Genomic DNA, 26,548 nt, shown 5'->3' with positions numbered 1-26,548 from the left:
TTACTCAGCCATAAGGAAATGAAATCATGCATAGATACCTATTAATCCACAGTTAGACCTAGAGATTGTCATACTAAGTGAAGTAAATCAAAGCAGAAAGGCAAATATTCTATATCACTAACGTGGAATCTGAAAAACAGTACAAACTTATTCACAAAACAGGCTCACAGACATGGAAAACAAACATGGCTACCGAAGTGGAAGGTGGGGAGGAATAAATTGGGAGTCTGGGACTAACAGACACAGACCATCATATATAAAACAGGTAAACAACAAGGATTTACTGTATAGCCCAGGGAACTACACATAGTGCCCTATAATAATGAATAATGGAAAAGGATTTTGAAAAAGAATATAGATATATACAAATAAACATATTACCAAATCACTGTGCTATACATCTAAAACTAACACAATATCATAAATCAACTGTTCTTCCAAAAAAAGTTATAGTTCCTGTAATGTGTTCACTCTATGACCCTGGACAAAGATCTGTCTGCAAAATTGGGTAGAGGAAATAATACTTCCTTACATATCAGAGTGCTGAGTCGCTCGGTGATGTCCGACTCTTTGCGACCCCACAGACTCTAGCCTTCCAGGCCCCTCTGTCCATGGGATTATACAGGCAAGAGTACGGAGTACTGGCTATTCCCCGCCCCAGGATCAAACTGGTGTCTCCTGTGCCTTCTACACTGCAGGTGGACCCTTTACCCACTGAGCCACTGGGGAAGGCAGGAGATGAGATCAAAGAACACAGAAGAACTAGAGAAAGCCTGTAAAACTAAAACTGCAATTCTCTTCCTTCCTTGCTCTGCCCTGTGGATGAGCCACTCATGCACGGCCTAGCTAACTCATCACAGCAGGCTAGTGCTCAACTCATAACTCAGGTCAGTCATCACTGGCTGGCAACATTCCGGAAGATGCAGCAGTCCAGGGGCCAATCAAGAGCCACCTGTTGTTATAGTTTCTATATTTTGAAAACTTCTGTATACTGACTGTGCACACATATGACGTATACACACACACTTCAATACTGTAGCTAGATAGTATTTCACGTACCTTAATTAAGAAATGCCTACTCCAGGTGTGGTTCACATTAGAAAGACTAGCAAATGCCCAACCTTCAGAGTCAGGTTATCATAAGTATGCCAACTACAGCTGCCTAAATCTACAGGAGAGGGTTCCCAATGAGCAGAAAGAAAGATAAAAGTAACTTCTCTGACTAATAGCATTCAATACACATAAGGTTGGCTGGAATAGTTGTAGAGGGGCAGTCAGCCTTGCATATATACATGTGGGTTGTTAAGAATCTGGCAAACCAGGCAACCGAACACTCCCGCAGCAGCGCTCTGGGCCTGGTTCTGGACATTTCACAGAGAACCCCATCACCTGATCCGATGGAAAGGCTAGACACGTCCTGTGATGAGAATAAGTCTGCATCTGTTTCTACGGAACTTCTGACGTGGAACACACAGTGAAGGCAAAAGGCCAGGGGCTTCTCTCTGTAGGAGGCTGAACGACTAACTTCCGTGCCTGCGTGCATGTCTGTGTGCTCGGTCGCTCCGTCGTGTCTGACTCTTTGCCACCCCGTGGGCTGTAGCCCGCCAGGCTCCTCTGTCCGTGAGACTCTCCAGGCAAGAGTGACAGAGCAGGCTGCTCTCCAGGGAACCTTCCCGATGCAGGGAGCGGACCTGGGCCTCCTGCAAGGGCAGGCGGATTCTCTACCACTGGCGCCGCCCAGGAAGCCCGCTGAATGCTCTTACACATGGCAAAACTTGGTCTGAGACTTGACTTTATTGTTATAGATCAAATGGTAGCATGATATCCTCTAATCGCTGGAAGTTATCGATTTCTACCAAAAAGATTTGCACTGTCAGAAGCAGGGAGACCGTTGGCTCAGTTCACTTTACAACAATTTCTGATGCATCCGATTTCCCAAATGAAGCCTGCTGGAACAGAACCTCAAAGCAAGACCATCATGCTGATCAAGCTGATGCACTAACTTGCCAGCCTGGACACTCTAAGAGCAAAGCTGTTCCTCTTCAGTGGAAAAACCACAGGAAGCTACACAGACGGCCTTGGGGTGTGGGTTTTTCTGGGCCTGGGAGCCTGCCAAAAATACCATCATTCCATTTCTGGCCCCTAGAATGCAATGATACCCAAGCCTTTTTTTTTTTCTTCTTTTTTTGCCTCCAGGAATTCCCCTAAACCACCTGGACTCAGTACTCTGCTCAAAATGATGTCACTTAGACAGTATCTGTATTCAAAGGAATACATGGGAAGCAACTCTCCTACTTCCTTAAGTAAATGCAAAACAGAAGCATCTGTACTTTCAAAACAGCACTTGTTTGGGATTCCTAACAACTGTATGTCCCTCTCCTTCAATTTTTTTTTTTTCAATTGAAGCTGAAAATTTACCCAAATAGGAGAGTGCACTATGTTTGCCATGAACAGTTTCTTGAAGAAAACCTCTGAAATCCTCACTCCCCTCTCCCAGCCTGCATCTGGGCTGCTGGAGGGAGGCAGCACCTGCCATCGCTCCAGCCCACATGATATTCCCTACGACACCTTCTGAAGTCAAGACCCTGAGAAGCACGTTCAGCACGCTCCTCTGGGTATCAGAATTTCCCTTTAAAAACACAAGTTCCCCAAGGGTGGTCAACCAACTGGTTCATCAAGGAGCTTAACCAATCTATTTTTTTTTTAATTTATTATTTTCTTTTTGTGGTACACTGGGTTTTCGTTGCTGGCTTTTATCTAGTTGCAGTGAGCGGGGGCTGCTCTCCAGGTACAGAGCACGGGCTCCTCGTTGCTGTGGCCTCCCCTGTGGCAGGGCAGTCTCTAGGCACGGGGGCTCAGTAGTTGTGGTGCATGGTCTCAGTCGCTCTGCGGCACGTGGAGTCTTTCCGGACCAGGGATCCAAACCTGTGACCCCTGCAGTGGGAGGTGGACTCCTCTGCTGTGCCATGCCACCAGCGCGGTCCCCAATCCACCCTTGAAACTGTTGAAAATGTAAAGTGGACTCTTCCCCTCTGCCCCCAGATAAGTACACTGGAACACTCTGAGTGTGAGTTAATCCTTTCACCTCACTGTCTGGAGCTGTTTAATACAGCCGGTAAACAAACTGGGAGTCCTGGACTCTTGTGTGACTTCTCTGAGTCCAGTGATCTCTCCACCTGATAGACTGGGAAGCCCCCTTGCTAGCCTCTTCACAGGAAGCTTGAAAGGGAGACTGGGAGGACGTCCATCAGGGATGCCAAGGCGGGCGGAAATGCCGCCGCCCAGGCAGCTGATGCACTCAGCTCCCATTGCATTGGCCTCCAACCCACTCACAGCTCCAGCAAGAGGCAGGAGACAGGCAGGGACGAGAACGCACAGACAGGCAGCAGCCTGGAGCTGGCACAGAGCTGCCCTCCAGACCCTTGGGGCCTTGCCTCTAAGAGCGCAGGGAGATACAGAGTTCCGAGGGAGCACAGGCAGAAGCCTTTCCCCAAGGCTCGCATCGGCTCCTCTCAAGCTGTGGGCCCAAGCCCTGTCACATAAACCTGCAGGGATCTCCAGGAAATGAGAAGATTCACCCCTGCCTCGAGTGCACAATCCTGGGAACATTAAACCTCATTTTATTTTGGTTCATAAATAGAGCCCTGGGTGAACAGCTTACTGGAAAAGAAAAGAGAAAAGGAAAAAGAAAAGACAAAGAATCTAACAGCCTGCACGTTTAATATTTGCTGATCTCCTAAAGCCATGCCCTTTTTACAAAAATTGCTCATCTTTTTTTTCTTCAATTCATCTCGGGTTTTTTGGGTCAACTTCTGAAGATGGAAAGTTTGTTATGTCTGTAAATTAGAAAGTGAGCACATTTATAAAGGACAGTGAGAATGGCACCTGATCTCCGCTTGCACAAAGGAGCGATCAAAAACATTTACAGAAGGACGTGCCTGGCGGTCCAGTGGTTAAGAATCTGCCTTGCAATGCAGGGGACGTGGGTTCGATCCTGGCCTGGGAACTGAGATCCCACAGGCCTTGGAGCAACTAAGCTTGCAGATGGCAACTACTGAGCCTGCCATACAACTCGAGAGCCCGTGAACTGCAATGCAACATCCTATGTGTCACAACTAAGACCCAACAGTCAAACAAGTAAGAAAAATAAAGCAGGAGGATGCGAGGGGAGACATGTACACAGTGGTGCCTCATCCATGACACTCGGCATACCTGCTTTTCTTTAATCCTCACTGCCACCGAGGAAGAATCATAGCTCTTCTCCCCCTGAGGAAACTGAACTGCAGAGACTTCCAGATACTTGCCACAGGTCACGTAGCTACTAGGTGGCACTGTCTTGAGAGCTCGTGCTCATTTCTAGTGCACAAACCCTGTCCAAGTGGCTTGTTGCCTTTCTGCCAGGCCTGCACACCCACAGTTCCCTGGGACAGGAGCTCTCACCCGTTCAGACCTGCAAGCCGTCTGAAGCCTCTGCCGTTCTTTAAACATCACTGACTCAATGGACATGAGTTTGAGCAAACTCCGGGGGATGGTGAAGGTCAGGGAAGCCTGGCGTGCTGCAGTCCACGGGGGTCACAGAGAGTGGGACACGACTGAGAGACCCAACAACAGCAACAGAAACTTGAAACACTTTTTTTTTGCAAATGGCTCGTTCCCTTTATTCAGGACACACAGCTTCAAGCTGCTTTTGGCCTTTTCCAAAAAAATCAAACCCACCCTCAAGGGTTAAGAATTCGCCACTGCTGAGGCTATGAGGAGGAAAATATTGTGAGGTCTGAAGCAATTTCCCAAGAAGAACTTGTCAACTGTTTTTGAGTTACCACAGCAGAACTGAAATAAGTACACACACCCCCTGTGCTGCACCCCCTCCCCACCTGCCCCCAGGGGTCCCTGAAACAGCCCATTTCTGGGGACTTTCAGTCCTTTTGGAGAGAGCACGATAGGGTGACGCGGGTCTCAGCTTTCAGGTATTAAGCAAGTGCCTATTGGAATATTCTCAGTAATAGGGAGCAGTGAGTGATTAGGCAAAGAACACCAGATGTTGTGAAATAAAACTCATATTCCTCCAGCAGAGCCAAGTGGCAGGCGTGTGCTTTTGTTCTCTTACTTATGGCAACCCACTCCAGTACGCTTGCCTGGAGAATTTCATGGACGGAGGAGCCTGGTGGGCTACAGTCTATGGGGTCGCAGAGAGTCAGACACAACGAAGCAACTAACACACACACAGATACTGATCTACCAGGAAACCATTTTGCTCTCATTAATTTTTTTAGTTTTTCAGTCCACTTGCATTGTGACTGAAGTCAAGTTCGTCAGGTCAGACTGAACTAACAGAAAATCTGGATGTGGGCAGAGTGGCAAGCCCACGGCCGGTTTTCTGCTCAGGCTTCCTTCTCAAAGAAAGAACAATGTGGAGTTCATGTTCATGCTCGGGACGGGTGAGGGGTTTTTAATGCGACAGTGAATCACTCCCACTCGCTTCAAACCCCAACTTTTGCCATCATCTCCCATTAGGGTCCTTCAGGTAAACGCTGACATAAAACAAAAGGGAAATGTGAAGTTCAACCTGGAGCTGGGGGAAAACCCAGATTCTCTCTCCCACCTTTGCGAACAACACGAAAATGTACTTCTGCCTGGACTTCCGTTCAAAGCTGGAGTGCCAGTAAAGGTCTTAAAAATATCCATATGCTTCAGTGACTCAAGTCAACTGCCAAGACACCTAGGCTGCCTGGAGTTCTGACTGTGGGCTGTGACATTCATCACGGCCAGCAAAGCAGTCCTCGCGGGGAATGAGCGCGTGTCCCAGCGATGCTGCTGTTCCTTAAGATTCTGCCGGGTGCCTGCTCACTCAGTGTCAAGACAATTCTTATAACTTAACAAACTTTGCCGTGTCTGCTCTCCCACCGACTGTTCACCTTCGGCAAGCCTGCAGCCCTGCCAGGGCCCCAGAGCAGATATCTCCCCACGGTTAGTCTGACAGCTATAAACTTAAGATGTCTAACTTCAGTGTGTGCTTTAGCCAGCCCTTAAGACACTCCAGGAAACAGGAACATGCAGTCTTTTCTTCCGTGTTAAGAAAAATTAAAAACCTTAATAAAACTTCTATGCTGGAAGAATTACTGAGAACTAGGAAAGGCCAGACACTATAAAATTTATCACTATGATCACATACGATGTGATATAAACAAGTTATAACAACAGTAACTTTGGGAATAGGATGTTCTCAAATGGTTCTTTCACATTGTCTAGGGCAAGAAAGGCTGCAGTGATAAGTACTTTTAGAAATACCTGGACAGGATATCGGAAGACCTTTCAGAAAATAATAAAATGGAGACTTTTAAGAATCCTGCAAGAGAGCAAGCAAAAGCCTGCAAAGAGCTCACTGCCAGAATGCGTCCTTTCATAAAATGTTAAGTCATCTTTGATGAATCCCAATGGCTCTTTGGTTTAATATACTTTGGAAACGGTCTTCCAACACAATAACAAATCATCGAAAGCATCAACTCAAGCGAATGAGGTAGTAAAAGCTGGAAAGCAGCTCAGCTGAACACGTACCCAGAGCACTGGGATGTGACATTTGATTCCAGCTACCATGTACAGCTGCATGAAAGATCATGCCCACGCAGTGGCAGGCAGAGGGTGTGTGGCACCACACCTCCGCTTCCTGCCCGACTCGGCTCCTGGAGGGCACAGCCTACCTTCCCGTCCCTCCCTGTCGTGCTGCTCGTTTGTCCAGCTACAAAGCGCTCGTTCATTTTTCTCACCATTCAAAGCTTATTTCATCAGTTCCTGCCGCTTGCTATGAAATGGTTATCCCTTCCAAGCTTAGGAACATCTCTTGGGAAAACACGTTTAAATAAGTTGATATGCCTGATGTACATAACTGTGTGGTGTCATTTTCCTACCTTGTCCAGAAAGACACCATCAGAAACTTCATAGGCTATCGTCTTGACCTCTGTATCATCCCAAAATGTTTCATGAAACAAAAGCTCCCGATGTCTGATGAATAATGGTTGTGAAAATAAACACCCAAATATATATTAACATGAGTTTAAGTACTCAATTTAAACAGTTTAACATATATATATTATTTCCAGCTTCCCTAATGGCGCAGACGGTAAAGTGTCTGCCTACAATGCGGGAAACCTGGGTTCAATCCCTGGGTCAGGAAGATCTCCTGGAGAAGGAAATGGCACCCCACTCTAGTATTCTTGCCTGGAAAATCCCATGGACGGAGGAACCTGGTAGGCTACAGTCCATGGGATCGCAAAGAGTCGAACACCACTGACCGGCTTCACTTTCGCTTTCTTTTATTCCAACTGTGTCTATACAATACAAGCACGAATGTCCACAAACGGTTTCCCAATTCAAGCTGATGGTGTCCTTATTTCTTGGAGTGGGAACCTATCCATTCTCCAGCGGATCTTCCCAACCCAGGAAACAAACCAGGGTCTCCGGCATTGCAGACGGATTCTTTACCAGCTGAGCTACTAGTGAAGCCCTCTTATTTCAAAAAACAGCAGTTACTCCCATGTTCTTCCCTCCCCCGCTTACAAAGGTATGAGGGGTAGAGGGAGGAGGGAAGACGATGCATGTATTACAGAAACAAGAAGGAACATGAGCAGATGGCAGCTGGGGCTCTTTGCCCATCAGGAAACAAACCCATGGGCACTGGAGCAGTGGCAACTAACTCCTAGAACCGCACAGGGTCAGGGTCTCCTCCCCCCCCCACCTGGATGTAGTTCAGCCTAAAGAAAGTAGCTGATCAAGAGAGGCCACAATCTCCAAGTCGTGGAACAATACTCAGTGGCAGAGCAGCCCAGGCGTCTCCCCTCACTACAGCTGAGGGAAAGGGCTCCCCAGAGAGAGGGGGCTACTTTCCCAAGCCGCAGAGAGCTCACGGTGGGGCTGGCGGCACCCACATCCTGCAGTGTCTCGTCAGGAGAATGGGAGTGTCATCCCAAACCTCCCCCCACCCCAAACCCAAAGAAACCTCAGAGCAGGGATGCCTTCTGAGGATCCACGGGCATGTTTGAGGGACTTCACAAGGCCAATGAACTCACCTACAAAATTGTGTGTGGCTTCCACATCTCACGGGGGCAGGGTTTACTGGCTTCATCAGTCTGAATGAGGCCCAGAACCACTGTATCAAGAGCTGGGGAAGGCAGAAAGGCTAAAAGCAAATGAGATTAATTCCAAACTGAAAGGAACCCAGATTTTCATTAACGTGAAGAGCCAGGCAGCCACTGGAACCTTCTAAGGGGAACACAGCCCTAAATTTTCTGGTCTGGATGTTAAAAGAAATACTGTGAGGAAAAAAAAAACATGTGTTTGGACAGGCAAGGCGAGTTTTTGACCTCAAGTGACAGGGAAAGCAATAAGCACTGATTGGGTGGTCTCAGAAGACCACAGGTTAGATGCAACCAGCAGGGGAGGTTTTGGCATCAACAGTCGTCAGGGACCACGACGGAAGGTTTCTGCGGCCCCTCAAAGCCAAGGCAGCCTGCGCTTTCAAGCAGGCCTTTCACATTACGGTACCTGCTGGGCAACAGTGAGCCCAGGAGGGAAGCCAGAAACCCGGGGAGACCTAGCGCAGCCACAGCGGTCTCTGTTTCCCTCTTGTTTCTGATGCCGACATCAGTCCCAGGGGCGGGCAGAGGCCTTGCTACTTGGTCACAGGGAACTGGATACACGTCAGCCACGGCGATTTCCCTGGGAGACAGAACATATTTTCCCTGCTCTATGGATGAGGAAACTGAAGCAAAGAGAGAACCGTCCAAGGCTTTTCAAGGAGGTGAAGAGCCAAGAGCTCCGAGGTTAAGGGCTTGCAGCGAAAACACTCCACACTGGCTCAGGCTAGATGTTTTGCCTCCTTTTGGGAACCGAGCAGTTCTGGGGGGTTGGGGAAACCCTAGTTGCTAAGGACGAGATGTGGGATACAGTTTCACACAACACGGCCATACATATGGAGTCCATCACACATTAAAACAGAAGACTTGGGGCCTCGCTGGGTAAATGAGATAGAAAAAGGGAACCTGGGGGTTACTCATCATTTTCCAAATCAGAGATTTATGTCCCTTTTGGAAAGGAGAAGGAAAACCTGGCTGCAGCCCAGTTTTGAGGAGTAGTTGCCACTGAGAGGCTGCATGCAAAAATTCCTGGCCTGTGCTGTGGAGAGCTCTTCCGATTGGGCTCCTGCCAATTCTTGTAAGTGACTGAGATTTAAACCCTGTATCAGATCAGAGGCCGAGAGCATGCTTGACACAGCAGCACAAATCCTCTCTCTAAAGCTGGTTTCAGGCTTGTAACAGGAGTGCTCAGAGAGAAGAATCACCTGCGCATACCCATAAAATGTAGGCTTCCCTGGTGGCTCAGACCATTCAAGAATCTGCCAGCAGTGCAGAAGACCTGGGTTCCATCCCTGGGTTGGGAAGATCCCCTGAAGGGAATGACTACCCACTTGGATATTCTTGCCTGGGAAATCTCATGGACAGAGGAGCCTGGTGGGCTACAGTTCACAGGGTTGCAAAGAGCTGGACATGACTTAGTGACTAACACTTTCACTTCACCCTAAAATATAGGTGATTTTTAAGTCCAGAAGGGCAGACATTAACACCTGACCATGATCTGCATGGCTAGGATACAGTGAATTACTTCTTTATCCTTAAATATACTTGTTGATTTTTCTGCAATGAAAACGCATTGCTTGGGGACTGAAGAAAAAAGCAAGAAAAGGAAATATAAAAGCTAGAAACGTCGAGGGTCAACAGGGAGCCGGAGCTTATCTCATCCAACTGACTCACGTAACGGAAGAAAGGGAAGCTGGCAGAGCGGGGAGCACTGGGAAAGCCCTGACTTTCTTCCCAGGCCCCTATCCCCATGCCGGGGCTGCAGCAGCTCAACTCCTCAGGCTAGGAACCCCCTAAGCCCAGTGCTAGGTGAGAAAGAGCCTCAAGGGCCAGAGGAAATACAGCCAGATTCCACTCAGGAACAACCGAGATGGAAACAGCTCACCAAGACAAGGGGAATGAGGTGTGCTGCTCCCCAGAACGCCTCAGAAACGTGCTATGTTCTCTTGCCCCGACTGTTGCCCATGTGATGCCCCGGGCCTGGAATATCTCCCCCGTGTCCTCTCCCCCATGGATCTCTACACATTCCTCCTTATCCTTTACCGTCAGCTTAGAAGCTGCTGAGAGGCCTTCCCAGGTCTTCCCCATTTACAAAGCTAAATGGTACTGGGACACCCTCACTAGAGGATATCCTTTAACTTGCACGGCACGGCAAAACAAGAAAGCAAGAGGATATGCCTTGACTCTGGAGCACATCACAGTGTCAGGGAGATTAGCATTGGTTTGTAAGTCTCCCTCACTCTTGGCTCAGTCAGTAAAGAATCTGCCTGCAACGCAGGAGACCCAAGTTCGACCCCGGGGTCAGGAAGATTCCCTTGGAGAAGGAAATGGCAACCCACTCCAGTATTCTTGCTGGAAGAATCCCACGGACAGCGGAGCCTGGTGGGCTACAGTCCATGGGGTCACAAGAGTCGGATGCAACTTAGTGACTAAACTGCTCTCTTGTTAGTGTTCTTTGAAGGCAGTGGCTGTTTTAATCGTCTCTGCATCTCTGGCACACAGCAGGCACTCACATGTCAGTTGAGTAGACGAACGTCTGCTGACAGACAGTGAGAGTTCCATTTCTCCTTCCAAACCTACCCTTTGTCTTTCTGTCCTCAACAGCACATCAGCAGAACTTTTAGGAAACAGGTTGCTCTGGGGTAGAGGTTTTTCTTAAAAGAATTTTAAATACTTGAGTTTAATATTGACATTTCATGCTTCTTCAATTAAGAAAGAAAAGAGAAATGAGAGAAGAAAGGTAGGATTATATAATATCAAAAGAAAAATGACAGCCTGGCTCTGCCGAAGGCAGAATGGAAGCACAGTTGACCGCATGATGATACCAGAGCTGACAGACACTCTTCTTGCACCAGCCTCTCTGTCCTCACGACGCACACACACAGGTGCACATGAAAAGCTAATAACAAGTCACTTTGGGAAGTTTACTCATAGCCCATCAACAGAAGGGCCCATTGTACTGTAAACACCAGAATGAGTATAGTATTAGGGTTGCTAATGGCTAATTAAAGCAGAAGATCAGGTTTCTGGGCACATCTTGCTACATCTGGGCACTAGGCAGTCCCAGATGGTATGAGAACTGAGTTTGCGGCCTGCTTCCTCATAACAGGCTGTCCCTGCAACATTGCCAACGTGGGGAGTGACGGAATCGTGCAGCCACAGCAAGAGTCCCCTGCCTGCGGTCCCCTTGGGAAGGGCCCTGTTCCTGACTCGGAAGGACCGAGAGAAGGCTCTGGTCAACTGCTGGATCCCAGGAACAAGGCTACAGTTCCATCAACACCAAAGGGGACCTAGTTTTACTCCTTGGGAAAGAGAATGGTCACAATACTCAGCATATTGCTCCCCTCCCCTAAGACTGTCTCAGAAAGGGCACAAGGAAACTTTCCGGGGTAAGGGAAATACTCTGTACCTTGACTGAAATGTAGGTTACATGGGTGTATGTGTTTGTCCTAAGTATAGAATTAAGTCTCTTAAGATTTCTGCATTTTGATCTATGCAAATTGTACCCAGAAAGTAAGAACCGTGCGCAATGATCAAATTCCAGGTGGTAGGCTTACTATCTACAATGGGGTGGACTAGCAATTTTGGAACTACTTTCTGTGCAGTTCAGTCACTCAGCCAGCGTAATGGGAGCCAGGTTTCTCACCGTGGGGGAAGGTAGTTACAAACACAGAAAGGGGGAAATTCTCACGACCAAAGGCGGGGAATGTACCCCATGTGCCTCCTGACATGAGGACACAAGATCTCTTCTTTCATCTCATCTCTCTGCCAAAAATTCATAACCTGAATCTAGTCATAAGGAAACAGTAGACAGATCCAAATAGAGGGAAATTCTACAAGATAACTGGCACAACGTCAAAGTGTTCAAGTTAAGGAAAGATAAAGAAAAGCTAAGGAACTCTTCCAGACTGAGGGAAGCCAGCCAGACGTGACAACTGAACGCCTGATCCTCCTGACTCGGAGTCTGGTCTGGAGAAAATGCTTATGAAGGACATCACTGGTACAAACGACAACACCAGAAACAGTGACTGTGCGTCAGGTACCAGTATTATGCAAACATTTACCTGCCTGCATTTGATCGGTGCATTCTGCTTAGGTAAGACAGCAATCTTTTTCTGAGGAAACATACACTGATGTATTTAGCTGTAAACAATCACAATGTCTCCAACTCATCCCAGAGTTTCAAGAAAAGGAGGAGGGGGACTTCCCTGGTGGTCCAGTGGTTAAGAATCCACCTGCCAATGCAGGGGACACAGGTTCAATCCCTGATCCGGGCACTAAGATCCCACATGTCACAGGTCAACTAAGCCCAGGAGCCAGAAAGTGCTGAGCCCACTCGCCGCAACCAGGGAAGCCACCACAGTGAGAAGCCCTGCGTTGAAGAGTAGTCCCTGCTCGCTGCAACTAGAGAAAGCTGGAGCACAGCGACAAAGACCCAGCACGGAAAAAAAAAGAAAACGGGAGAAAAAGAGGAGAGGTAGGCAGGGAGAAGATCACATATACACACATGCGGAAAAATATGAACAACGGGGAGATCTGGGTAAAGGAGTTCCTTGTACAGTTCCCACAGCTTGCCTGCAAGTTAAAGATCCTATCAAAGCAGAAAGGTGCCCCTCCAAATACCCTAACTTCCCCCAAAGTATCTAGGTGGAAATCTAAAGACAAATTAATTCAAAGTATTATGAGAAATTCTTTCAAGAATATTGGTTTCAAAAGTATACTTTTCCCTCTGGTAGCAGTTCACAAAACTATTTGGCTCTGAAAACTTAAAAAAAAGAAAGAAAGAAAGAAAAGAAAGACACAAACCTTGAAATAGGGTTTTTTGAAATTCCAGTGACAGATACTATCTATCATTTTAGAAAGTCTAACAAGGCAATGCACAGAAATCAGAAGGAAAGCGACTCCTCACTGCCCTCCTCCCTTCAGATCCTCCAATATTTTTTCTGGAAGATGGAATAATTCACCTGGCTGCACGCCAACTGAAATCAACTAGGATAAGGAGCAATGTGAATGTAGACGATCTAGCTTGCCTGTACTCTTCCCCAGCTCAGGCTTTATAAACAGTCTATGTTTTACTTGCATAAATAAGGTGACGAAGGCATTATTACTCAGCACAGCTTATTCTACCTCCCCAATCTGTATTTATGGTTAAATCAAGACACAAGCACGGCCTTGTGTGTGTGCGCGCGCTCAGTCGTGTCCAACTCCTTGCAACCCCATGGACCACAGCCCTGGACCAGGCTCCTCGGTCCATGGAATTTTCCAGGCGAGAACACTGGAGCAGGTTGCCATTCTTCCCGATCCAGGGATCAAACCCACATGTCATGGGTTGGCAGGCAGATTCTTTACCACTGTGCCACCTGGGAAGCCCATTCTATTTAGTACTTTGCTTTTTAAAATCATAATAGTACTTCATGGAAGTAATATCAAGACACAAGTATGGCCTCAGTCCTATGGGAGGGTGGAGGGGGGGCAGAAGCAAAAATACTGAAAAGTACCAAAGGAAAAAATTACTTCATGGATGTCAAAGGAGAAATTGTTAAAAGTCATTTTTAGCCCCAAAGAATGTTTGAAACAAAAACAACTATGATATGACTCAGTATAAAAAAAAATATCATGGTAATATGCATTAAGAAAAATTCATACGCACAGAGATAAAAATGTAACTGCATCTGTCATTTCAAAGTATTAATGCTGGGCCTGCAGATAATAGAGAACGACATTCTCCTAAGCAAATGAGGAAGGTAGCCAAGTAAGTACATGCTGGGCTTCTACTGTAAGGAAATACATGCACCCATGAAGCAACCTTTTCAGCACAAAAGAAATTTAATACCCGGACCACATGAAAAGTGAGCGCTCTGGGAACAGCGCAGCTGTTAAAATGCAAGTCAGTTTGCATTAAGCCGTCCAGCGTGTTTATGTAAAGCAGGACTCTCAGAATGACCACTAAGAGGAAATACTTTGCTAACAAAAAAGTGCTATCTACACTTAATTCAAGGCTCAGAATAAGCGTGAAAGAAAAATGCAAAGCTATGCGCTTTCAAAGAATATGAGGGACCGCAGCTAGCGGATATGCTTGTGATCCTTTTGCAAACAGTATCTCCGGGGCTAATTTAATTAGAAATAGAACAAGGAGAAAAAAAAAATGAGTGTTTGCATTTCACTTAGAGAACCTAATTATCTTCACCTCATTTGACTAACTAGACCTAGATAAAGCCACAGAAAAGTCTCTGACACTTGTGTCCAACAATTTCAATATGAAAATTAATACTGCCAAGTTATTTTGAGACCAATTAGCTCAGACATTCAAAGGAAAAAAAAAAAGGTACTGTGCTGAAGAGCACATAATCCTAAAACCTGCATTTCTGAAGACGGAAGTGCACGCAGACATCCTTGAGGCCTTGGCTCAGGCACAAAGGTATGAGACACGCTAGAGAACCCATGGCAAGTATGAGCTCGTGGATAACCACCTACAAATGGCAACATTTAACTCTCAACATGGACACTTGGGATGCAGAGTGATAAAACCAGAACTCAGTCTACTTTTGAAGAAGAAAGAAAGAAAAAATTACTCGAAGTTTTTGAGCACCTAAAATTAATCAAATTTATCAACACTGTTGGTCAAATGTGAGTTAACTTTTTAGAGAAACTGGTCAAGATGGTGCTTCTCCTAAGACGAGACCCAAGTAAAATTTTCAAAGACAGCTTGTCATCTCGGAGTGCAGAGACTTTACCCAGAATTCAGTCCTGTTCAGACTGATGTAGGCTACACAGCAAAGAAGTCCCAAATTATAACTGAGAGCCTGGAGTCTGGGATTAATGACCCCAATGCCTAACACTTGAACATGGAAGTCTTACCAAGAATCTTGAGTTTGAAAAGCCAGGGTAAATCACTTGGCATTAGAAGGCTTAGGAAGTCAGCTAGAACACACAGTGTATGTGTAAAAATAACTCAGACTATCTCAAGGCCTATTAAAAACAATGAGATGCCATCACTGTAGGTTTGAGGTATATCAGCCGGTTCCCATTACAATGGGGGACACACGAGCTCTGTTTTTAGAGCCTCTGGAAAGATCAAAGCTGAATGGGCCTTTTTATTGGCTCCCCGTCCAGTCCCCTAATCTCTGTTTACTTTTTCTTTGTCATTATGTGGAATTCCAAAAGACACACCATCAGGACTGCCTGGTCTCCCTCATCCTCTGAGCAACACTTAAAAAACTACTCTGTGATGGTTTGCGCGAGCGAGGAGCCTTCGGGGGAGGAACAAAGACGAGAAAAGTTCAAATTCGAGTCCAAATCAGCCTGCTTGCTGCAAGGACTGACACAGAGCTGAAATGATCCAATTCAGTCTCTCTCGCTATGCTACAAACCAAACTTTCTCAGGCTGGTTTCCCTGTGAGAATGAACATAGCTCAATGAAACCATAACCCCTTCTGGTTTGGTTTTTTTTTTTTTTCAGACCCTCGCCCTCCCCAGTGAAAAGCCCTCAGCTGGTTTCGGGGCCTCTAGCTAGGAAGGCTGACTGGGCTCATATTAAAAAACAAGTCCCGCCAGTGTAGAACGACTTACTTTGGAAGAACAAGCCGTGCATTTGTCAAAGGCCAGGCTGACAGGAAGGACGTTATCAAACCGTGACAGAAATCCTCGTATCTAGAAACAAACAAACAAACATTCATGTCAAGCCCCGAACGACACACCTGCGAAGGACATGTGTAGTTTCTGGCAAGAAGTAGGAAACAATTAATCTGTGCTCTTGACACAGATTATGAACAGATTACTAACGAAAATGGAGTTCAATGTACTTTAGTACTTGTGCTAAATAAATCAGTTTTAAAGAAGAACTATATTAGGTCCTTTATTCCGTTAAGAACTGGCACATAGGCTTTGCACATATCTGAGACCTAAACATAAACTGACTCCAAAACATAAAAACCAAGCTGAAAAATCTATTTTAATAAATGTCTTCAAATATATAATCAGCCAACTAGTTTATTATGGCAATTCTCACATATGTTACAGTGAATATAGGATCAATGCGCACTTTTAGGATATGGCACTGGATGGGGCCTCACAAGGTAAGAAGGTCTGTGAACAACAGAAGGTAGAAATAGTCCTAAATGTTTATTGAGTTACTTGCCTGACTTGGAACCCACAGAGATAGAAATGCAAACATTACGAAAAGTATGGGAAAACAGCGCCACCCTGAGCATAAAATTCTGAACTACATCTGATTTCCACTTAACAGGGTATCAGCCTGGGACAGAGGATGAGATAGTTGCATGGCATCACTAACTCAATGGACATGAGTTAGAGCAAGCTCCAGAAGTGGCAGACAGGGAAGCCTGGCGTGCTGCAGTCCATGGGGTCACAAAGAGTCAGACACAACTAAGCGACTGAACTGAACTAAGCCTGGGAAATCCCATGGACAGAGGAGCCTGAAGGCTACACAGTACATGGGGTTACAAACAGTCAGACACAACTTAGTGATGGGTTTTCATTTTCAGCTATAATCAGTAGGTGGCAAACAGAGGGGAAGTGACAGACCTCGGGCTCCAAAATCACTGCAGACGGTGACTGCAGCCATGAAATTAAAAGATGTTTTCTCCTTGGAAAGGAAAGCAATATAAACCTAGACAGCGTATTGGAAAGTAGAGACATCACTTTGCTGACAAAGGTCTGTAAAGTCAAAGCTACGGTTTTTCCAGAAGTCATGTACAGACGTGAGAGCTGGACCATAAAGAAAGCTGAGCACTGTAGAATTGATGCTTTCGAATTTAGGTGCTGGAGAGCAAACCAGTTTGATCAAACCAGGTCAAACGAGCTGCAAGGAGATCAAACCAGTCAATCCTAAAGGAAATCAACCCTGACTCTTCATTGGAAGGACTGATGCTAAAGCTCCAATACTTTGGCCACCCGATGTGAAGAGCCAACTCACTGGAAAAGACCCTGAAGCTGGGAAAGATTGAAGGCAAAAGGAGAAAGGGGTAGCAGAGGATAAGATGGTTAGATAGCATCACCAACTCAGTGGACTTGAATTTGGGCAAACTCCGGGAGACAGCAGAAAACAGAGGAGCTTGGCTGCAGCCCATGGGGTCGAAAAGAGTGGAACATGACTTAGTGGCTATACAACAAGAAGATATAGTCAGGTTTCACAAACTATGATTCAGGTAATTTATTCAGATATTATATCTCCAGAACTACACTTATACCAAAAGAAGAGTTTAAACTTTATCATTTGTTATCACTGTTCAGTTCCTCAGTCATGTCAGTCTCTCTGCAACCCCATGGACTGCAGCACACCAGGCTTCCCTGTCCTTTATACTTATCAGATTATTAAAAATACATCTGGTGAAATCTCTAGACTCCAGAGGCCTTAACATTTATAAGAAGCCAAACAACACGAATCTTGTTCCCAGTTAATTTATTTGATCTTGACGCCTGTCCTGTTGATGGGACTCTGGCTGAGGAGGGTGAAGAATGTTGGCTTAGGCAAGCAGAGAGTGACTGCGCTAAGATCCAGAAGTGGGTCCCCAACTCCAGGCCTGCCTGGGCTCCCCTGCTTCCCTCCCTTCTCAGGACAGCACAGCTTTCATCTTCCATATGAGGCTCACCACACATTTAGCAGCCTCACTTGAATACAGCACAACCACCAACCCCTCCACCATCCCACCCCTAGTCCTTGCTGCCTTTAGCCACCCTAGCAATTCTCTGCTATCCCCCCTCCCTCACCCCCACAAAAAAAATCCCAACAAAACCTGGCCAACTCTTTATGGAAACAGACCTCCTTCACAGCGTGGGTTAACCCCACTGCAACCAACAGTCTAGCTGCGTTTGCACACTAATCAAGGGAAAATCTCACCTTAAAGGAAATGCCCAGAGCAATCTTTTAAATGTCATCATCTATATGTGATGAGATTTCAGTGTAAAGCAATATCGAAAGAGTGTTTAGTAGAAATGATAAATTAGACAGCTGGGATAAGTAGCTGGCTTCGCGGTGAACCTTTGAAAATGGGATAGTCGTGACTTTCCTGTGTCTTGGGAAGGTGGTGACCATTTCCTAGGCCAGTACTTGAGGCCCAAGTAGGGCCCTGAGTCTGCTCTCTGGTTCACCAAAACCGGAGACAGCAAACCGGCAGACCACAAACGGGCATGTTGACGTCCTCGTGAGATCTTGAAATGACAGGACTGAAAAAATTCTCAGAGCGAGTCTCCTCATATCTCAGTGGCTTTCACATTAAATTTACCTAGAAAAACATTCATCATATGTAGCCTATTTTCCATTAAAATATTCACTGCCATGGCCTACATCTCAGTGGTTCCATATACACTTCATAAAAAGGTTTCCTGTCTTTTCTTTCATACAGCTAAGATCAGACTTCATGTTGTGCAAAGGAATAGTGGCAATTTGCGAGATGACTGGAGGTGGGGAGATAAAGGGAAGGGAGAGAGTAGAACCAATTAGGAGCAGAAAGGGAGAAAAGAGGAGAGGAAGGAAGGGAGGGAGGAAGGAAGGAGAGAGAAAATGTAAACAAAAAGCACAGATGGCCAGCAACAGAAAGGAGCCGTGGTGAACGGAGCGCCTGAGCGGGGGTCCCCACACCATTGTTTAGCACCCAGACAGCTCTCTACCAGGAAGCTGTGACTCACTTTCCCAGGAAACAAAGTAGAATAACATCTGTGTGTGAGGCCTTGCAAATTGCCTATGTTGGTATCAGAAGGCTCAGAACTCCAAACTAATTGCCGTTTTAGGAAATGTAAGAGATGAAAGCCTCGTCTCACACTGGCTGCGACAGACTCCTAACAGGGCCCTCGACAGGAGTGTGAGCTCCCAGCACTCTGGGGTGGACTGAGTCTCCTAAGACTCAGCTCTGAGGTGTGCCACTTTCTCTCAGCTTCCTGTGTGTGCTGAGTTGCTCAGCTGTGTCCCACTCTTTGCTGCCCCAAGGACTATAGCCTACCAAGCTCCTCCGTCCATAGGATTTTCCAGACAAGAGTACTGGAGTGGGTTGCCATTTCCTTCTCCAGGGGATCTTCCCAACCCAGGAATCGAACCCCGGTCTTCCACATTGCAGGCAGACACTTTACCATCTAAGCCAACAGGGAAGCCCCATCAGCCTCATAGGGTGACCAAATACAGCAGAGAATTCCTCATGCTGACATTCAAGGGCCCCCTAATCTGGGCCCATCCTGCCTTTCCGATTATGTTTTGCATTCAATCTTTTCACAGGCTTCATATATACAACTACTAAGCTCAAAGCCAACCTCCCCCAGACAATTGGCCATTGCGGGCCTTTGCTCATTTACTCAGTCGTGTTCAACTCTTTATGACCCCAAGGACTGCAGCACACCAGGCTTCCCTGTCCTTCATTATCTCCCGGAGCTTGCTCAAACTCATGTCCCTTGAGTCAGTGATGCCATGCAACCATCTCATCCTCTGCTGTCCCATTCTCCTCCTGCCTTCAATCTTTCCCAGCATCAGGGTCTTTTTCCAATGAGTCGTCTCTTCACAACAGGTGACCAAAGCATTGGAGCTTCAGCTTCAGCATCAGTCCCTCCAACAGCTACATTCAGGACTGATTTCCTTTAGGACAGATTGCTGGCCTTACCTCATGCCAAACTCTGTGACTCAGAGCTCTTCCTTTTGCAAGCAGCTGTATATCCAAATCTCTAGCTTCCTTAAAAGCCACTCAAGCTCAAACACATCCTTTTCATAAATCCTAAAAAGCAGAGACACTACTTAGCCAACAAAGGTCCGTCTTGTCAAGGCTATGGTTTTTCCAGTAGTCATGTATGGATGTGAGAGTTGGACTATAAAGAAAGCTGAGCACCAAAGAATCGATGCTTTTGAACTGTGGTGTTGAAGAAGACTCTTGAGAGTCCCTTGGACAGCAAGGAGATCCAACGAGTCCATCCTAAAGGAAATCAGTCCTGAATATTCATTGGAAGGACTGATGCTGAAGCTGAAACTCCAATACTTTGGCCACCTGATGAGAAGAACTAAGTTGCTGGAAAAGATCCTGATGCTGGGAAAGATTGAAGGTGGGAGGAAAAGGGGAAGACAGAAGATGAGATGGTTGGATGGCATCACTGATTCAATGGAGATGAGCTTGCATAAACTCAAGGAGTTTGTGGTAGACAGGGAGGCCTGTCGTGCTGTTGTCCATGGGGTTGCGAAGAGTCAGACACAATGGAACTGAACCCACCACTTGACTTAGGGATCATGCCTTCATTACATGAAATTCTTCTTTTTGGTATTTATCACCAAAATACCTTGTACAATAGTTATTTCTCTAAAAAAAAATAACAGGGGTATTGAGATTAAGATTCATGTACCATAAACCTCATCTTTTTAGAGTATACGATTCAGTGGCTTTTAGAATATTCATGGAATTTCGAAACCATCAGCAATATCCAACTTCAGAACATTTTCAGCACCCTCAAAAGAAACTTGGAACCCATAAGAAATTAGCCTCCATTCTCTACCTTTCCCTGACGCCGGCAACAGCTACTCTACTTTCTGGGCTTCCCTGGCGGCCCAGGCCCATCCTGTCTTTCCGATTATGTCTTGCATTCAATCTTTTCACAGGCTTTGTATATACAGCTACTAAGCTCAAAGCCGACTTTCCCCCAGACAATCTGCCATCGCTGGCCTTTGTTGGTCAGTCTACTTTCTATTTCTACTGATTTGCCTATTGACTATGAATGGGATCATACATGACCGGCTTCACTTGGCATATCGTGTCATGTGTCTGTCCCTCATTCCTTTTCATTGCTAAACACTATTCAGCTACATGGATACACCATATCTTGTCTGTCCATTCATAAGCTGAAGAACATTTCTGCTGGGTATAAACAGAGTGGAATCAGTGAGTCACAAGGTAACTATAATACTTGTTTTACAGTTTGAGTACCCAAGTGACTGCATATTTCTTTTCTGCAACAGGGTTATTTTTCCACCGCGTGTCTTTTGAGGATAACCATTATTCTAATGAATGCGAGGTGGTATCTCACTTTGCTTTTGATTTGTATCTCTCTAATAACTAGTAGTGTTGAGCATTCTTTTCATGTGCTTCTTGACCATTCATACTATCTTTCTTTGGAGAAATATCAATTCAAATGCTTAGCCAAACTTTATTAGAGTGTCTTTGATGTGAACCATTTTTAAAGTCTTTGTTGAATTTGTTACATTAATTCTGCTTTATGTTTTTTTTTTTGGCTACCTGACCAGGGATCAACCCTCACCACGCCCCCCCAGCTCCTCCCTCACACACACATTGGAAGGCGAAGTCTTAACCACTGGACCTCCAGCGAAGTCCTGTTGGCAAAAAAAAAGAAAATTTTTTGACGACTCCTTGTTTTGGCTGCGCTGGGTTTAGCTGCTGCACGTGCAGTCCGCACTGCGTTGGGGGGTGGGATCTCTGCTCTGGCACATGGACTCTCCAGTTGTGGAGCACGTGCTCAGTAACTGAGGCACACGGTTTGAGCTGCTCTGCCGGATGGGGGACCCAGTCAGGGATAGAAGCTGAGACCCCTGCACAGCAAGGCAGATTCTTAACCACTGAACCGCCGGAAAGTCCTGGCCACATGTTAAACTGGGTTATTTTTCTTTTTATTGTTGACCTGTTTAGAGTTCTTTATATATTCTGGATTTAAGTTTCTTACAGATATATAATTCTGCAAATATTTTCTCCCATTCTGTGGAGAAAATAACAGGTTTATTCTGATACAATCATATATAACAAATCACTTCTCAATGTCATGAAGACTGATTATGTTTTCTTCTCGTTTGATAGTTTTAGCCCTTACATTTAGGTCTATGATCCATTGTGAGGTGATTCTGAGGTGATTTTTGCATGTGGTGTGGGGTAAGGGTCCAAGTTCATTCTTCGCGTGTGGAAATCCAGTTGCTTCAATACTTTGTTGAAAAGACTCTTCTGCCCTCCAAATGAACTCTAGAAGTGACCCATAACGTAAAAGGGTTCATATCTGAGCTCTCATTTCTATTTTGTTGATCTGTATATCTATCCTTATGAAAGTACTACACTTTTTAAAAATCTGGACCGTTTTAAAAGTCTTGATTGAATTTGTTACAATAATGTTTCTGTTTTATTTTTTGATGGTTTTTTTTTTTTTTTGGCCAGGAGGCATGTGGAAACTCTGACGAGGGATGGAACCCACACTCCCTGCTTTGGAAAGCAAAGTCTTAACCACTGGACCACCAGGGAAGTCCCTATACTGTCTTGATTACAGTAGCTTTGTAGTTAGTTTTGAAACCAGCAAGTGTGAGTCTTTCAGCTTTGTTCATCTTCAAGGTGACTTTCACTATTCTGGGTCCTGTGCCTTGCCATATGAATTTTAGAATCAGCTTGTGTAGTATAATTACTTAAAATTTTATTCTTTATCTCACTTGCTTTTACAGGGCAAGATAGAGGTCAAACTATTTGCATCTGTCCATAGCACAGTGATGTGCACATAATAGATACTGGTTATTAATTATGAAATGAAAGAATGAGAAAACACAAACATCCAAGAGCCAACCAAGTTATTCATGTCTGAAATATCCAGAGAAAACTACAGCCCCGGTAGCTCAGCTGGTAAAGAATCTACCTGCAATGCAGGAGACCCAATTTAATTCCTGGGTTGGAAGATCCGCTGGAGAAGGGATGGGCTACCCACTCGAGTATTACTGGGCTTCCCTGGTGGCTCAGATGGTAAAGAATCTGCCTGCAATGCAGGAGACCCAATTTAATTCCTGGGTTGGAAGATCCGCTGGAGAAGGGATGGGCTACCCACTCGAGTATTACTGGGCTTCCCTGGTGGCTCAGATGGTAAAGAATCTGCCTGCAATGCAGGACACCTGGTGGGAAGATTCCCCCGGAAAAGGAATCGGCTACTCACTCCAGTATTCTGGCCTGCAGAATTCCATGGACAAAGGATCCTGGCGGGCTACAGTCCATGGGGTCACAAAGAGTCAGACACATCTGAGAGACTTTCACTTTCATCCCAAATGAACAACAACAAAAAAACCTCTTCCCATCATTCACATTTTCCAAGTAATTTGAAACCCATCTCCATCAACAATGCTTTAAATTCACAGTATTACAAACGCTCTGAGCTCACACAAAATGCTCTGTATTCCCTAATATCTTACAAGAAATGCTTAGAATTTAAAAAGTGGAGGTTGCCACTTAAAATTTTAGCACCTTCCTTAGACAGGCACTGAAATCTCAGAGCAATCCAAAATCCAGGCACCTGATGTAAAACCCAAATAAACATATTGCACCTGTTGAGAGAGGCCAGGCACCAATTCACAGCCAAACAAGTTACAAGGGGATGTCCCTGATGGTCCAGCTGTTAAGAATCTGCCTTCCGACACAGGGGACAGGAGTTTGAGCCCTGGCCAGAGAACTAAGATCCCACATGCCACAGAGCAGGGCAACTAAGTCTATGCATTGCAGCGAGAGCCCGGGCAGCTAAATAAATATAGGTATAAAAAAAATGCATAATAAGTTTGCTCTATACACTCACCATCACCTGTAAGACGTCAGAAGACCCAGGGAATCCGTCACCAAGCCTCTAGTTCTTTCCACGATTTCTGTGCACAACCCCGTCACATCCAGCTACTTAAGCCACGTCTAAATTAATGTCTAAATGACAAGGCTTGACAAAGTGATCTCTCCATCCACACAAGGCCTCCTGACACTGCTCAAGACACAGATTCCATTTTGGGGACTGCACACAGCTTACCCTAAACTCTTAACTGATTACTAATATCTGCTGTCAATCTTTCCTTACAGGAGAATGTGTTAACAGCTATTTTTAAAAATCTGATTCAACCCATAATAAAAACAAGCATCTGACAGGAAACAAAAGCGCAAACAAAAAATCACTGGTACTCCCACGGCATACTTATGCCCGTTTTCCTATTTTTTTAATATAGTATTTACATACTTAACTTCATTTTGAACAGCCTCCCCTGAATAATACTGGCTTCTCATTACTTTCCTTCCCCAAAGAGGGGGAAAACTGCCAATTTTACACACACACACCCCCCTCCACCCTCCCCTACCTAGCTTTCTGGCTAGTAGGAGGTATCCTTTAGCAGTGACAAACTTTGCCTGCATCCCTGCATGTTTTATTTTTTTAATTTACACTGATGATTTTTTTTTCCCCTGTAATACTGAAAAGAACAAAGAAAATGTTAAAATGGTCCATATGAAAATCAGACCAGTGGGGATATTACCCTGGAAAAGGCACAGAATCAACGTTAGGGGTGACGGAACTGCTCCAGGTCTTGTCTGTGGCAGTGGTGGCCACACACAGAGCACACACCTGTCAAGACTCATTAAGCTGCATATTTAGATGAGCGCGTTTGACTACACATGTATTGTACCTCAAAAAAGAGGAGTTAAAAAAAAGGTAGCCTTATTAACAGGTTCCAAACATTACAGAACGGTACAAAATGAAAAGCATAAAGTCCCTGTTGCTCCCAACCCCTCTGCCTCAAAAAAACAAAACGAAACAAAACCTTCAGCATTAGCTTCCTGGGTAGCTTTCTAGAGGGAAAAAAACACTGTTCTATAAAACAGAAAACACTTTACAATCTGTGTCTCTGCTGTGCTGTGCTTAATCGTGCAGTCGTGTCTGACTCTTTGTGACCCCATGGACTACAGGCTGCTAGGCTCCTCTGTCCATGGCGATTCTCCAGGCAAGAATACTGGAGTGGGGTGCCATGTCCTCCTCCCGGGGATCTTCCCAACCCAGGGATTGAAGGTCTCCTGCGTTGCGGGCAGATTCTTGACGCTCTGAGCTCTCAGGGAAGCCCGTCTCTTTGCTACTCCCTGAATATTTAAAAGCCCCACCCAGGACCGATGGCATCTAGGAGGAGGACAATTACCTGCAGCTTCCTGGCTCCGTGCCCTCTGTCACCCCCAGACCCCACAAAGGGCAGAAGCAGCTTGAGTTGAAATCCTTATCATCAAACACCAGTGAGATGAGGCGCTAGGTCATATTTGGGTTTGGCTACCAGGTCCTAATGCGAACAACTGACTCATTGGAAAAGACCCTGATGCTGAGAATGATTGAAGGTGGGAGGAGAGGGGGACGACAAAAGATGAGATGGTTGGATGACCTCACCGACTCAATGGACGTGAGTTTGAGCAAGCTCCGGGAGTTGGCGATGGACAGGGAGGCCTGGCATGCTGCAGTCTGTGGGGTCGCAAAGAGTCAGACACAACTGAGCGACTGAACTGAACAGGGCCTCATGCTCCCGTCCTCAGGAGTAAAGGTGCGCGCAGAGCAGGGTCTGTGGAAGCTCCTCGGCCTCCCTCCTCCCCCGGGTGGGTGGGTCCCAGGACAGCGGGGGGGCAGACCCACCCATTAGGCGCACCTGTGCATGTCTAATTAGCCCCTCTGGCTGGGGGCAGGGGTCTGCCTGGGACCAGGAGTCAAGGGCCCTTTCGGAAGGAAAGCGAGTGTCTGTGTGAGTACAAAACTTAAAAAGTATGTTCAAAGACCAGGATTCGGCTTGTGTTAACTTGACAGACTAGGTACTTTGTCCCATACGATGCCATCAATAAGCCATTTTTATAGACTGAAGCCGAGTCATCATTCTCAAAATGCCGAAGGTCCCTGGAGGCTGTCATGCAGTGGACCTGGAATGGGGCTGGGGATTCTGACATGGCTCCCGAGGAGAGTCTGGCACCAGATGTGGGAGCCCCTGGATTAGGCTGTCTCCCACTTAAAGGCTCAAGGGTTCCAGCTCTATACCCAGATCCACTGGCACCTCTTCTGGTCTTTCTCTGTGCAGCAGCCAAACCTGAAACCTGACCACATCCCGGCTCAGCTTGTGACTTTTCAAGGGCTTTCTGCGGCCCCTGGCTATGTGGCCTGTGAGGTCCTGCTACCCCCAATCCCTCCACAGAAATGACGGCTCCCTCCCAGCCTAGGAGGTTGTGTAGGAGGGCCTGTCCCGGCATCACGTGGAAATGGTGGCGGGGGGATGGAGCAGAGGGCCAACATTACACGCCATCCGTGGGACATCCCTGGGGGCTCAGCGGTGAAGAATCCGCCTGCCAATGCAGGAGATGCAAGTTTGATCCCTGGGTGGGGAAGATCCCCTGGAGAAGGAATTGGCAACGCACTCCAGTATTCTTGCCTGGGAAATCCCATGGACAGAGCAGTCAGGCGGGCCAGTCCATGGGGTCACAAAGTCTGACACGACTGAGTGACTAAATAACAACATCCATGTGTCTGGCTCTGTGGAGTGTTTTCACATACTCCCCTCACAGGGGTCTCACTACCATCCTGTGACCTCCCTCGTATTCCAGACAAAGAAATCGAGGCTAAGGGAGTGGCTTGGCTTGCCCAAGATTCCGCAACCACCAAGTAGCAAAGCCAGGGATCTGAGTTCTGTTCTT

General features: G+C 46.2%; 1 protein-coding gene across 2 annotated transcripts in view; it reads right to left on the bottom strand.

Annotated features, from left to right (window-relative positions):
• ATG7 (autophagy related 7) overlaps positions 1-26,548 on the bottom strand; it is a 241,062-nt gene that overhangs the window by 148,562 nt on the left and 65,952 nt on the right. For both annotated transcript variants that reach the window (XM_068982053.1, XM_068982054.1), the window contains exon 16: positions 15,699-15,779. In XM_068982053.1, coding sequence (XP_068838154.1) covers positions 15,699-15,779 — 81 coding nt within the window. The remainder of the gene's footprint in view (positions 1-15,698; positions 15,780-26,548) is intronic.

This window comes from Capricornis sumatraensis, chromosome 10 (assembly GCF_032405125.1).
Source record: "Capricornis sumatraensis isolate serow.1 chromosome 10, serow.2, whole genome shotgun sequence".
Classification (NCBI taxonomy): Eukaryota; Metazoa; Chordata; class Mammalia; order Artiodactyla; family Bovidae; genus Capricornis; species Capricornis sumatraensis.
Note: the sequence above shows the minus strand (reverse complement) of the source record. Positions and strands in the feature narration are given on the sequence as shown.